At 46.3% G+C, this 15,678-nt stretch overlaps 1 protein-coding gene across 1 annotated transcript in view; it reads right to left on the bottom strand.

Annotated features, from left to right (window-relative positions):
* LOC311228626 (disintegrin and metalloproteinase domain-containing protein 23-like) overlaps positions 1-15,365 on the bottom strand; it is a 270,009-nt gene extending 254,644 nt beyond the window's left edge. The window contains 3 exon segments of the mRNA XM_084314550.1: positions 10,411-10,487; positions 12,338-12,687; positions 15,168-15,365. Of these exon segments, the coding sequence (XP_084170676.1) occupies positions 10,411-10,487; positions 12,338-12,687; positions 15,168-15,249 (509 nt within the window). The 5' untranslated portion in view covers positions 15,250-15,365.
* Between the last annotated feature and the right edge of the window lie 313 nt (positions 15,366-15,678).

Genomic DNA, 15,678 nt, shown 5'->3' with positions numbered 1-15,678 from the left:
GATCTGAGTGTCTGGTCAGTAACATGGGTCTCCCAGTCCCTCCACTCTGCAGTAAGCAGCCATAACTGATATAGAGTGTCTGGTCAGTAACATGGGTCTCTCAGTCCCTCCACTCTGCAGTAAACAGTCATCACTGATATAGAGTGTCTGGTCAGTAACATGGGTCTCCCAGTCCCTCCACTCTGCAGTAAGCAGCCATAACTGATATAGAGTGTCTGGTCAGTGACATGGGTCTCTCAGTCCCTCCACTCTGCAGTAAACAGTCATCACTGATATAGAGTGTCTGGTCAGTAACATGGGTCTCCCAGTCCCTCCTGCTCTGCAGTAAACAGCCATCACTGATATAGTGTCTGGTCAGTAACATGGGTCTCTCTGTCCTCCTGCTATGCAGTAAACAGAAAATAAGAGTTCTGGTATCCCGTTCCCACTTTTTTTTTTTACTTTCTCTTTTTCCCCCTTTCTTTTTCCATCTTTCTCCAATCCCAATGTTAGTCATTATGCCAATTCCCAATCCCCTACCTGGTCGTTGCGTGCTCTGCCCCCTACCGTCGGTCTGGGAGGGAGCGGAGACTATCACATGCTTCCTCCGACACATGTGTAGCCAATCCCCACTTCTTTTCACCTGGCAGCGCGGACTCTCACTGTAACGTGTGGAAGGATCACACTACCTCTCCGAGATCCTTCCCTCGCTGTGCAGGCGCCCCGACCGATCTGTAGGAGTCGCTGTTTTTACAACGACCAGGACCCACCCTCGCCGGCTTCCCACCCGCTAACACTGCCAATTGTGTTAGTATGGACGGTCGGCCAAGCCGGAGGTACCACAGCTGGATTCGATCCCACTGTCTCTGTGGTGGTGGACAGACGCTTAGTCCGCTGCGCTACCCGGCCGCCCTATCCCGTTCCCACTTTATCCAATCAGGAGAGAGAACTCCACACCGCAAAAATGGTCTGACAAAAATAAGAGATAAAAACTAGTTTTAAGCAAATGTGTCCTTGAAACAAGTAAAATAGTCTGGCATGGCAAGATTTCTTGAAATAAGTAAAAAGAAAACATATCTACAGTAGGGTTCTCTCTCCTGATTGGATAAAGTGGGAGGGGATACCAGAAAATGTATTGTTTACCGCAGAGTGGAGGGACTTTAAACACTATATATCAGAGATGGCTGTTGGAATGTAGAGCTAATTAACACTCATCTTAACAAAAGAAATGCCCCTTTTTAACCCCAACTGCTCCAGTAGAGATGCTTAACCCTTTCACTGCCGCACTACCAAATGGTGTAACCCTTTCACTGTGACTGACAACACAGAAGGTTAACCCTTTCACTGCCACACGACAAAGGGTTAGCCCTTTCACTACCACACTACAGAAGGTTAACCCTTTACTATCACACTACAGACGGTTGTGTTGTGTGACTAACCGTCTGTAGTGTGATAGCAAAGGGTTAACCTTCTGTAGTGTGGTAGTGAAAGGGTTAATGGCAAACAGTAGGAAATGAAAGCTTCACACAGTATAACCCAGCTATAGCCCAGGGCTAGCACAGCCCCTGACCCCCTGTGTGTTCAGCCCAAGGCTACAGTAGCTGGTGCAGACAGAAGAGAGGTCAAGGGTCAAGGTCAAGTTTATTAGTATGTCCCGAACTGGGCAATTCATGTTACAGCAGATAAATAGGAGCTCCAAAAAAAACACAGCAAACATACATAATAAGAAGAACACAGACAGACAACGACATGATCAACGGCAACATTCCTGCTCTACCACCTCTGCAAACCCACGAGAGGCCACAGCGAGAGGGAAGGAACCGGGGTTCACAACCGAGGCGCCCAGCACGTTGCGGGGACAAAACAGCGAGGCATCGCTCCTCACACCTGCGCCGGCCGTCGAGATCAACAGCATCCATGCAACAGCCAGCAGTTGCACCAGCCGACCAGCAAGCAGCGACATACCCTCACCGAAGCCCCAGCAGACGAGGCAAGAGGAGAGAGGGAGAGCGGCGCGGGACGTCGAGATCACCATGGACCCGCCGGTTAGCTTGGCTGGCCCCGCCATGCCAGCTAGACTACCCGGGCCGGGGCCAGGACAAAAGGCACCCCCCCTCCCCCACAATGGAGTACTAACAGACACATCTGTAAACAACCAGCCCCCCCCCCCCCCCCCCCCCACATCGCAGGCTTTCACACAGAGGAATACAGACTCCAGCAAAGGACAAAGGATAACCCCCTCCCCCCTCCCCACTCACGGCACAAACAACAACAACGCCCCCCCTCCCCCCACCACAGGACAGGACACAAATGAACAGAGTTACCTCCAGTGTGACGACATCAATCAGATTACCAGCTAAAATGGACTTCATATATTCCACCTTAATACAAACAGCCTGAGACCTAAACTGGCTGAAATCAAACAGTTGTTTTTAAACGGTAAGGCTAACATATTGTGTTTCACAGAAACAAAATTAGACTCATCTGTACAGGATCCAGATATTGAAATTGAAAACTACTCAATAGTCAGGAGGGATAGAAACCAGTATGGAGGTGGCGTCTGTGTGTATATACACAAAGATACCAAATACATCAACCGTACTGACCTTAACCATGACGAAATTGAAACTGTTTGGATTGAAATCTTATTAGACAGGGCGAAACCAGTACTAGTAGGCACAATCTATAGACCGCCAGAACAGAGTGGCTTTTATGACACACTTGATGGGTGTTTAGCTGGGGTGGAGGGGGTAGAAAAAATTCTCATTGGGGACTGGAACACGGATATGCTGCGTAAAGCAGCACCCGTCTTCAAGGCCTTCAGTAGATTTTCTGATCTGGTTTCAGCCAGCTAATCACCCAACCCACAAGGGTATGTGATTCGACACAAACCACCTCTGACAAGTCCATGATCTCCAATAAAGGGGTGATAGCATGCGGGTTAAGTGATCATTATATGATTTTCTGTACCCGCAAAAAGCTAAAACAGAAGGCCGGCTGTCACAAAACAGTCACATCTAGAGACCTCAAAACTTACTTTAGAGAGGCCTTTAACCTAGAACTGGGGAGCTTGGACTGGTCAGATGAACTCAGTGGTACACAGGTTGAAGAAACATGGCTTGGATTCAAAACCAAATTCACAGCAATACTCAACAACATGGCACCCATAAGAACCACCAGGGTTAAAAATCGCGCTGAGCCATGGATGCACACTGAAATACTGGCCGCTATGAAAACCAGAGACAAAAAATGCTCTGAACTTCATAAAAGTCAGACAAAGCTTTCCAAAAGCTCAAACAGTGAACTCCAAGCCCACGTGGTTGAACAAAAATTCAAAGAAACAGACTAAGAAATGACGTAAACACCATGATCAGAACCGCAAAAAGAAATTTCATCAACGACAAAACTGAGGAAAACAAAAACAAACCCCACGAACTTTGGAAATTACTCAATAATCAACTAGGCTGCAGTAAAAAACTTAAAACCAGATTCTCAAACATAAACATAAAGACGGACAACACGCTCATCACAGACAAGCTGGATGTAGCCAATTACTTAAACATCTTCTTCACAAACATAGCCACAACACTGGTAAACAAACTACCCTCCCACTCATGGCATTATGGGGTAGAACACATAGTAGCATACTACAAAAACCTAGGGGTCCACAAAGACGACTTCAAACTTGAAATGGTAACAACCGATGAGGTACTCAGAAAATTGAGCGCCCTCCAACCTAACAAGGCCACTGGCCATGACAACATCCCCTCCAAATTCCTCAGAGACGCAGCAGCCGCCATCACCCCAGTCATCACACACATAATAAACCTCTCTATAAAACAGGGACACGTCCCCAAGGGCTTCAAAATTGCGAGAGTGACCCCTCTGCACAAAAAGGGCAGCAAATTAGACCCAGGCAACTACCGCCCTGTTTCTATTCTTACCTCCATCTCGAAAGTCATGGAGAAAATAGTCTACGAACAGGTCGAAAAGTACCTGGCGGAAAAAAATCTAATCTATGAATTCCAATCTGGCTTCAGAACATCCCACTCCACTGACACATGCCTTCTCTATTTGAACGACCACATCAAACAAGAGGTGGACGCGGGCAAATACTGCGGCATGGTCATGCTGGACCTACAAAAGCCTTCGACACTGTCAATCACTCCATTCTGATTGACAAGCTAAAAGCAATTGGTTTTGATAGCTTATCAGTGAGCTGGATACAATCCTACCTGGAGGGGAGAGAACAGATGGTAGAGGTAAACGGTAATCTATCCCCCCCCCCTCACAGTGAGCTGTGGTGTTCCACAAGGAAGCATACTAGGACCGCTACTCTTCCTAATTTATGCAAATGACATGTTGTCAGCCTGTGACTGCAACTTGTTCCTGTTTGCGGACGACTCAGCCCTGCTGGTCTCTGACAAGAACAAGTTGCAGGTTGAAAAAACCCTCAGCTCGGAACTAGGCAAAATCTGCATATGGCTCGCTGATAACAAACTATCATTACACATGGGCAAAACAGAGTCCATTCTCTTCGGTTCAAATAACAAACTCAGCAAGACCGACGGCTTCTCAGTTGCAGTGGGTGACAATATTGTCACAAGGAAAGACGAAATTACCTACCTGGGTTCCATCCTAGAGGCAAATCTTTCCTGTGACAAAATGGCATCCAATGTAATAAAAAAAAGTCAACCAACGAACTAGATTCTTGTACCGGATCTCCTCTCTGGTAAACAAGAATACCCTGAAGACTCTGGCAGGAGCACTCATTCAAGGGTACTACGACTATGCGTGCACCTCATGGTACCAAAGAACCTCAAAGGCGCTTAAAACAAAATTACAAACATCACAAAACAAACTGGTCAGACTACTACTTGACCTTACCCCCAGAACCCACCTCACCCCTGCCCACTTTGACAACCTAGGATGGCTTAGAGTAGACGACAGAGTACAGCAACTTGCAATGGGCCTGGTCTACAAGATACACTATACGACTAAGGTACCCATGTACATGTCAAAATACTTCCCAAAGGTCAGTGAATACCACAACCACTACACCAGAGGAAGCTCAACAAATCATGTTAAACCCAGATTCGGCTCAAACAAGGGACTAAACACGTTTCGCAATTATGCCACATCAATGTGGAACGCCCTACCCAAAGCTGTAAAGGAATGTGAATCCCTACCCACATTCAAAACCGCTCTTAAAGAGCACCTACGGGAGGCTGCAATTCTAAACTGGCCACCGTAAATGCCCAAAACCCCCACCACCTCCTAATAGACAGTCTCCTCCCCACTGCATGTATATATTCCCTCCCCGCCGTATGTATATTTCTATCCCACCCACCCACCCCCTCCTAATGTACAGTCCCCTCCCCATCATATGTATATACTCTGTCAGGATCTAGGGGTAACAGTACTGTATATTTGAATACCGTTTATGTCACAAATGTATCAATACTAAATACCTATATGTCCCTATGCCATAAATGTCATGTATGTTGTGTATGTCATAAATGTCTATATGAATTGAAAATGGGGGACCCTGATGGAAACAAGACAAACGTCTTTCTCAAGTCTGCATCCCCTTAACAATTGTGTGTATTGAGCCGTACTGTATTGTACCCATTCTGCAATCTGTTAAATAAAGTTTTCATTAATTAATTCATACAGTACATGGTCACCGGATCAGATCATCATAACACAGTCAAACAAGCAACCACAACCATCCCCCCACCAACCCACCCACCCACCCACCCACCCACCCACCCACCTCAAAGCCGCCCCCCTCTCCTGCCTCGTCCATTGATGGCACGAATGGAGGTAGGTATAAAATGAGAATGAGGAGCAAACTGTCAGACCTGTGACGTTAATACAAGAGTCCGAGAGTGAGACTAGGCTAAGACTCGTGCCGCCGGACTCTAATTTATTGATTTCTCTTCGGCATTCGATACCATCCAGCCATTCCTGCTGGCAGAGAGAGAGAGAGAGAGAGAGAGAGAGAGAGAGAGAGAGAGAGAGAGAGAGAGAGAGAGAGAGAGGCACTCCCCCGCCGTCGTCTCAAACTCGATCCTAACCCGACCGGATAATGGACTTATTGCCACCACATCTACTTCACTGCAATATTTTCCTGCCCATGTGCAATATTTTTTTCTCTACTGTAGGATGTTTTGCAATGTTTATTTTTTTTCTTTTTTTTACGTTTTTAATGTCCTTGTGAATAAGTGCCTGTGTAGCAGAGGGTATGTGTGGGTACATGCCTGTGTGGTGTGATAGTGAGTACGGGTACACTAATGTAAGTACAGTGTGTGTATGTATGTATTGTTTTTTAGGTGCTGTACAAACACATTTTGTTGTGTCGTGCAATGACAGTAAAGCTTTTTTCTACTTCTACTTCTACTTATTGTTAACGGATCACAGTGTGTACGAGTTAGCGGTATCCAACCAGCTCTCCTCGTCCAGCGGTCCCCCCCCCCCAGGGCTGCTCTCTCTCCCCCCTCTTCTTTACATCATGTACACCAGGGCTATTCAACTGGCGGCCCGCGGGATGATTCTGACCGGCCCGCTGAAGATTACATGATAATAAAAAGAAAATTAAAAAAAAATTTAAATTTTTTTTTTCTTTTTTTTTTTTACCTTTTTCTTTTCATGTCAACGTTAACACGCACAATTGAGCCAAAAGTCACTCAATTAATGACAAGTCGATTTGATGAATTTGACATGTCCAGAGAATTGATGCATTTTGTGAGCAACCCATTTGCCAATGTAGCTGCTATTTCCACAAAAGGACAAGAGTTCCTTGCATCACATTGATGAAGGTCTCCTGCAACTTGAAATAATTGACATGCAAGCATCATCTGCTCTGAAGCAGGCACTTGAGAATGAATCCACCACAACATTTTGGATAAAGTGTATTCATGTCAAGACATTCCCCAAAATAAAAACGCTGGCAATATCTGTGCTAACAATGTTTGGCTCAACATACACCTGTGCCAAACATAACCCAGTTTCTCTCACATGAATGCCATTAAAAGTTTCAAGTTCAAGTTTCAAGTTTCAAGTTTTTAAACAAGTTTTAAAACAAGCAACGTGCCTCCTTGACAAATGAGCATTTGCATCACTGTTTGCGGGTAGCCCTCACTTCCTATGAACCCTCTTTCTCTGCCATTGCCCAGTCAAAGAAGTGCAATCGCTCTCATTAGATGTGTGTATGTAGGCTAGGCCTGTCTGCCCCCCACCCCCCTGATGTTTGAGAGTTAAGAGTGGACAATAAGTGCTAATAAGATGCTGTGATTTGCTGTTGTTGCACAGACATGAAGCACTTTTTCATAAGCTCAGCTGCACTATAAATGTGTTTTTTTGTTCAAGTGTTGATGTTAGAATGTTCAGATGCACATCATGCACTTGTTTGTTTTTTATTTTATTTTTATATTGAAATGTTGAAGAGGAGATGTTGCAGTTGTTGCACAGTCATAAATGAAGCACTTTCTGCAGGAGATGTTGCAGATGTGGCACATAAATGAAGCTCTTTTTTTGAAAAGTATACTACTTTTGCAATGTAGTTAAATAAAAGTTGTGAAAATGTGGTTGCGTGTTGTGTCAAGTGTACATATATTCATAGCACGGGGAGGCGCCGTGGCAGTCCGGCCCCTGGCCCCTTGGGTTTCTGACAATGTGGCCCCCTGAACAATTTAGTTGAATAGCCCTGATGTACACTAATGAGTGCCGCAGCGACTGTAAAGTTCGCTGATGAGTCTGTTATCGTTAGCCTTCTCGAAGGGGAGGAACAGGACCGTGACTCTGTGGCTCCTCTGTGTGAGGAGTCTTTCCTCCGTCTAAATGTGTCAAAAGCGGGGGTGAAACGTGAACATTGATTTCAGAAAGTACCCAACAAGCCCACTGCCAAATGTGGTAAAAAGGTGTTGATGTTGACATAGTGGATAGCAACAGAGATTTGAGTATTGTTCTCGATGACAAACTGTGGTTCGAATCCCACGTTTGATGCTACCTCTAAAAAGGTCCAGCAAAGACTTGTTTTAACTCTTGTAACGTTTCTACCGAGACGATGGTTGTGTTTTACGGAAGGTTCATTTAACCTTTCGTATCGCAGCTCGGTTCTGCGACGTTAAATCTGTCCAATAAAAAAAATAAAAACACTTGGAAGTCTTGTTAAAATGTCCAGCGAGATCTCAGGCAAAGCTTTTTTGCAAAACATTTCTAACAGGCAGGTCCTCAGGACGGCTAATGCTATAATATTAGACCGTCAGGACCCATCTGCCCCCGAGGGAGTTGAGCTGTTGCCCCGAGAGGGCCGTTGTTACCTGCTGGGAGGGCCGAGAGGCCCCGTCTCCTTCACCCCAAGTGCTATTGATATTATGCTTAATGGCAAATAGCACACATTCCTTGCACGTTTGCCCACTTGCACACGTGTAAGTAAGTGGGAACGGACGACAGTGGCTCAGGAGGTACAGTAGAGTGGTCGTCTGGTAATCGGAAGGTTCCCAGTTCGATTCCGGCTCCTCCCGGCAAGACACTTGAGCGAGAGACACTTAACCCCTTTCACTACCACACTACATGCGGTTAACCCTTTCACTACCACACTACATGCGGTTAACCCTTTCACTACCACACTACATGCGGTTAACCCTTTCACTACCACACTACAGTCGGTTAACCCTTTCACTACCACGTTAGAGACAGTTAAACCCTTTCACTACCACACTACATGCGGTTAACCCTTTCACTACCACACTACAGAAGGTTAACCCTTTCACTACCACACTACAGAAGGTTAACCCTTTCACTACCACACTAGCCAGTTAAACCCTTTCACTACCACACTACAGACGGTTAACCCTTTCACTACCACACTAGACAGTTAAACCCTTTCACTACCACACTACAGGCGGTTAAACCCTTTCACTACCACACTACAGGCGGTTAACCCTTTCACTACCACACAAGACAGTTAAACCCTTTCACTACCACACTACAGGCGGTTAAACCCTTTCACTACCACACTACAGGCGGGTAACCCTTTCACTACCACGCTAGACAGTTAAACCCTTTCACTACCACACTACAGGCGGTTAACCCTTTCACTACCCCGCTAGAGACAGTTAAACCCTTTCACTACCACACTACAGGCGGTTAACCCTTTCACTATCACACTACAGGCGGTTAACCCTTTCACTATCACACTACAGACGTTTAACCCTTTCACTATCACACTACAGACGTTTAACCCTTTCACTACCACACTACAGGCGGTTAACCCTTCACTACCACACTACAGGCGGTTAACCCTTCACTACCACACTAGAGACGGTTAACCTTTCACTACCACACTACAGATGTTTAACCCTTTCACTACCACACTACAGAGGGTTAACCCTTTCACTACCACACTAGAGACGGTTAACCTTTCACTACCACACTACAGGCGGTTAAACCCCTAACGGCTGCCGATGAGGCACCTTGCATGGCTGCCTCCGCCCGCCGGCGAGTGAACGGGGTGAATGTGAGGCATAAGTTGTAAAGCGTTTTGGATAAAAGCGCTATATAAATGCAGTCCATACATACAGTATGTACTTGGTATGAATTGCTATCGCCCCGCACACGTGCTCTGTGATTTATTGTGCTGATGTTGACGTTCTGACGTGTTTATGTGAAGCCTGGCAGGGAAACAATTCCCCCCCCCCAGGCGGGACAATAAAGATAACCTTGAACCCTGAAAACCATTAGACGAAGCCAGGGCTCCGAATGTTGTCCGTGAAAAGCCATGTCGCCATGTGACTGACTGCGTTATCCGGGAGGGAGGGATGGAGGGAGGGAGGGGGCGGGGCCTGAACCGCCGCTCTGACACACGACGCATCTCCTCCGCAGTCGTGGTCGTCTGAGTAATGTTTTGGTTAGCAGCACGGGAGGCTATGATAACATCACTTGGTAATAAACCTGGCTACTGTAATAGTTACTTGTCTTTGAAGTAGTATAGTGACTTTCATCTTCATTATTCTCACACTCTCTCTCTATCTCTCTCTCTCTGCCTCTCCCTCTCTATCTCTGCATCTCCCCCTCTCTCTCTGCCTCTCCCTCTCCCTCCCTCCCTCTCCCTCTCTCTCTCTCTCCCTCTCTCTCGCCACTTTGTTTTCCCGTTCAAAGGCGGGCCCCACTCGTATTTCTCGATCGCAGAGCCTCTCTATGCGGAATCCGTCCGTTCGCGGTATGCGAACGTGACCTTGACGGGGGACTCAATGACACGCGCGCGAGAGACGCACAGTACACCTCGACGGAGATGGGTGGAAATGACACCGCGGTTCGGCAAAACCTCAGTCATCATTATCAAACACGGTGGCCATTTGACAGCTCGTCAGATCAATCGGGGGCTGAAATTGATCAGTGTGATGGTGGAGGTTGGGAAACACTTACTTGTTTAACGTCAGGTCCAGAACGAATCTGGAGCCAAAGGCCTCTAATTGGAAACTGGCTTGAGCAAGGTGAACCGCCTATAGGAAGAAAAAGAAAAAAGGTTTATAATGAACACGTCACCGTATATAAATATTCCTTTTCGCGACACATCACGAGAATGCGCTCTTACATAGGCAGTGATTTTTCAACACAGCCGTTTAACCCTTCCACTGCCGCACTACCAAAACGGTTAACCCTTTCACTGCGACAACACACAGAAGGTTAACCCTTTCACTGCCACACAATGGCCGGTTCGACCGTCGGTTGTGTGATAGTAAAGGGTTAACCTTCTGTCGTGTGGCAGTGAAAGGGTTAAATACCGTTCGGCGGGGGGTTTAAATTCTCGCCAGCTGTTCCCTATCTGTGTGAGTCAAGGTAAAGAGAGACGGCACTGAGAAACTGTTAGAGATTGATCCCCCCCCCCCCCCCCCCCCCCGGCCAGAGGTCAATCGCCACGTCCCGACGCACAACAATAACGTGACGCAAGGTGGGACAGAAGAAGACACGCCTACGTTTTTTTTTGGGGGGGGGGGGGTGGAGGTTCGGGGGTGGGGTTTTGTTTCTGCTTTATTAGACAGGACGGTCGAAAGTGACAGGACGGGACGGTTGATATACAGCGTTGGCCGAGAGAGCCGGAGCCCGGAGCCCCGGAGCCTATCGTGAGCGAGCACGCGTCACGTGACACCGTCCGCTGGACCACGGAGACGAACCCGTGACGAGGACTTCTACCAAATAATAACCTCTTGCCACATCCCAGTACCTATCCGGCAACAGAGCTATGATGGACGTCTAGCTATAGTGGAATACGTATTAGAAAGATATGGCTGGTATGTTGGAATAATCAGACGACACGTTGTTGTAGCTTAACGGTGTGTTTACTCCACTGAACTCGATGCATGGTAACGTACATACAACGCCAACGCCGATGCCACGTCCGGGGGCCATAATATGCCGTAACGTGAGTCTTCTTAACACATGAACACGACGACACTGTCGCAATAGTCAGAACACTGGTTCAAGTGCTGGCTAGAGTACCAGACGGGTGATACGATTAATAATGCCACCGTTAGCCCCGTTCAGGAGTTAACGCTTTCTCTGGATTCTGACTCAGACCGGCGACCCGCTTTCACATCGTCGTTTTTAGAGAGAATGTTCCGTTCTCGAGATCCGGTCCCTCGCTATTGTGAGATTGTATCACCTGCTAAAGGGTTAAAGGGGATATGACAAACTATAGCCACGGCGGGTGGATTTCATTTTGGAATGAAACCATGCAGCCTATATGCCCTGCCTGCCACAAGGGCACGGGTTTGGTTTCAACTGGAGCGAGGAGGTGCTTCCCCCAGGAAATATTGAACGTCAAACACTTCATTTCCTGCATTCTGGTGTATTTTATGCACCAATTTGTGCCTTTTTTTGCATTCATTTACGGCGGAAATGTCTTTATTTATGTCAAGGAAAAGACAACATCCAGGAACCCGCCGACACAAATATAACGCGGCGAGGCTCTGAAATGGTCGGTTAACCCTTTCACCCGCGACACTACACACGGAAGGTTAACCCTTGCACTGCCACACACGACAGCAGGTTAATAAAACCCTTTCACTGCCACACTATACCCGGTCAGTATAGTGTGATAGTAAAAGGGTTAACCTTCTGTAGTGCGGCAGTGAAAGGGTTAATATAATAGTTACAGGTAAGAAGGATATATATATATAAATGTTTTGACCCCGTTCCTTTTTTATTTGTGTATACCTCTTTTGGAGGAGGAGGGGGGGGTTGTTGTCTTTCACATTATTAGCTATTGCGGCCCAACTATAAAACGACCCCTGGCCCCCTGGCCATGTCAGTCCGCTCCCTACTGCACTCTCTGCCTCTCTCTCTCTCTCACCTGGCCCTCCACGGCCTGGTTCTTGGCCAGCGTGTCCAGGTCATGATAGGTGCTCTCCGTGTCCTCGTTCAGGTAGTAGATGAGCCGGGAGGGGTAGGTGATGACACGCTCCTGTAGGGCGGCGTGGCGCGTCGTGTTGTCGGGGGCAGCAGGGGAGGAGGGTGCTGAGGCTGCTGCTGCAGAAGCCTGTTGCTCCGGCAGCGGTGGTGGTGGTGGTGATGATGATGATGATGATGATGATGGTGGTGGTGGTGATGATGGTGGTGACGATGAGGATGGTGGTGGTGATGAGGATGGTGGTGATGATGCCACTGCGTGCCTCTCAGCCTCGCTCTCGACTCCTGGTGAAACTGCAAAGAGAATATTATTCCCACCACGTGCAAAAAAAACCAGAGAGAAACACATCTCTCGTCAAATACCCTGCAGGCACACACACACACACACACACACACACACACACACACACACGCACACACACACACACACACACACACACACACACACACACACACACACACACACAAACACCGGCGAGACTATAAATGTGTGTAGCATTGCATTCGTGATGAAGTGTATATATATATATATATATACTGCGTCCCTCTAAATCCTTGTGAAACTGCAACGATGGAAGTCTGCCAAGTCTGTGTGGTGGTGGTACATCGATTCACATGCAGCACATCTAGTCACATTATCTGCAGGTTTAACACACAGTACATGTACTACAGTAGCAGCAGCAGTGGAAGTGGGCAAAGCACTGCGTCTATATATCGAGAATATTCCCACCCATAAGTCCGCCGCCCCAAACAACTGAATCATCTTATCCACCGGCGGGATACCCTATCAAATCATGTCACATACACACACAGCTATTATAATACACCGCGGATATACCGAATTAAATGACACCACCACCACTGCACCTATGCTGGCTCTCTCTACTCCTCCACAGGGAACTGCAACAAAAAAGAATTCCCACAGTAATGCTGCACAGTCGTAAAAGTCGCGTCCCATCCCGCATATAAAAACGGCCACACGGACAAAACACCCGTCAGATCATCTCATCTTCTCACCTTTAGACACAAAGCATGGCTGAGCCAAGGCCTCAGTCCCTCCAGACAGGGGACTTATTTTAAATGTTGCTTACACATCATGTTGTGTACAGGGGCGGAGCTAGGGGGTGGCTAACTGGGCTCAAGCCCCGGATGTATTCTGAAAAGCCCCGAATCTATTTAAAAAAAAAAAAAAAAAAAATGATTTTTTTTTTTTTTTTTTTTTTTTTACAATTCATCATTGTTACATGAAAATATGTTTGCACCAGATTTAGCAGAAGCTAATTTCCATCTGTGGTCTATCCAGCTGCTAACTGTATTTGAGTGAGTTAAGTCTTGGTGTTATGGTAGACTCAGACCTAAGCATTAAATCACAATCAACAAGTTGACAAAAACTTAATTCTTCCACCTTAGAAACATAGCTAAAGTACGGCCATTTATAAATCAAAAGGACGCTGAAAACCAGATCCATGCCTTTATCTCAAGCCAACTCGACTACTGTAATGCACTCCTTACCGGCCTCCCGAAAAAATACGATGATAACTATTTTATTGCAATGCACTATTGCATTATTTTATTCTATTTTACTAACTATTTTATTGCACTGCACTATTTTACTTTGTATCAGTGAATCATAGACGCCTGGCCATAAGAGCATTCGGAGCATCTCTGCTCTCCCACTATTGAACTTGGGGGAGCAAAGGTATGATCTTGCTCCACCACTTTTTGATAATATGAAAAATATGATATATCCCCCCCAAATATATAAATCTAACCATAACTACGTTATGGTTAACTGAGTTTTATAGTGAAAAGAGCAGCTTTATTGGTCAAGATTGAAGGCTCTATATTGCAGGAAATTGCACGTACAGGTTCATTAAATTCAATTCTGTCGTGGCGGGGGTCGTACTTGACCCCCTCCAAACCACCCCTTGCCTGACAAAAAAAAAAAAAAAAAAAAATTAAAAGAAAAAAATAGGGGGCCCATCTGGGCTAAGCCCCGGATCTCCTACAATCCTAAATCCGCCCCTGGTTGTGTACTTTGCAGACTAAGTTTGATTACAAAAAAAAGCATCGATATAACAACCTGCCTTTATTATTATTATTATTATCATTATTATTATCATTATTATTATTATTATTATTATTATTATTATTATTATTATTATTATTATTATTATTATACAATATGGAATTAGAATTAATTAATTTCTATAAGCCACGTCAAATGTAAACGACGTCAATTCATTTGAAAGCACTTTAAAAGACATCATGTTGGCTCTAAGCCAATTGTATAGTGAATTGAATTGCACCACACGCAGCCTTATAATTATAGCATCCATTAGGTTCGTGTCTGTATATTATTACACGTCTTCTATAATAACTGAGGCAAGAACAGCAGGTCGTGAATAGCATACACTTATATATATAATAACTATACGTGTTGTAAAGGCTGTATTATCTTGTAGTGCTCCTCCTCATAAGCTGAACAAAAGATGCTGAGAGCGATGCTGTAGTCGGTCCCCATGCACGAAGCGTCACTTTAAGGACTCAGCATATTAAATCATCCTCCCGCAGAGAGCAGCATCCCTCGAATGGTCCAAAAGAAACACGCAAATAATAAGAATAAAGGCCACGTTATTATCCTCTTCCATTGGCACGTCATACCGAGACCAAAAAGTAGTTCAATAACGGCCACAGAGTTATTAAATCAGAGATGAAATGAACAGAGATATGGCTGTATTATACTAGTGTGTATAGCCTGCTGTGATACATACCAACTGACGCTAGTGATGGACGAAGAAGCCAGGGCGATGCAAGGATGCTCGCGAGCAAATTTGCCAGAAATATCAAATGCATGATTCATATTTGATATCTCGAAAATATCTTTATAAATATCAACACGTCAACGCTGCAGCGAACAGCTTGCGGCCCATCGTTGCACCGGGGCGTCTCTTCTGCAGCGGTGACGGCGGCGGCGGCGGGACGGATCTACAGAAGAGAGGCGGTGGCTGCCGCTGCTGGAGGAATCAAGGCGAGGAGGGCAGAGCAGACTCCTCCTTGGCGTGCACGCTCTTAATGTCGCCCCCCCCCCTCCTCCTCCCTCCTCCCTCAGCATCCAGGCGCGTGCACACGCAATGCCCCCCCCCTCCTCCTCCCTCTCAGCCTCCAGGAGCGTGCACACGCAATGCCCCCCCCCTCCTCCCTCAGCCTCCAGGCGTGTGCATGAGCAAGTCAATGCAGGTGATGTAGCAAGTTTTTAGGCATGGATGGTGGTGTAAGAGAGAG

Source organism: Notolepis coatsorum (genome assembly GCF_963971535.1).
Source record: "Notolepis coatsorum genome assembly, chromosome: 5".
NCBI lineage: Eukaryota > Metazoa > Chordata > Actinopteri > Aulopiformes > Paralepididae > Notolepis > Notolepis coatsorum.
Note: the sequence above shows the minus strand (reverse complement) of the source record. Positions and strands in the feature narration are given on the sequence as shown.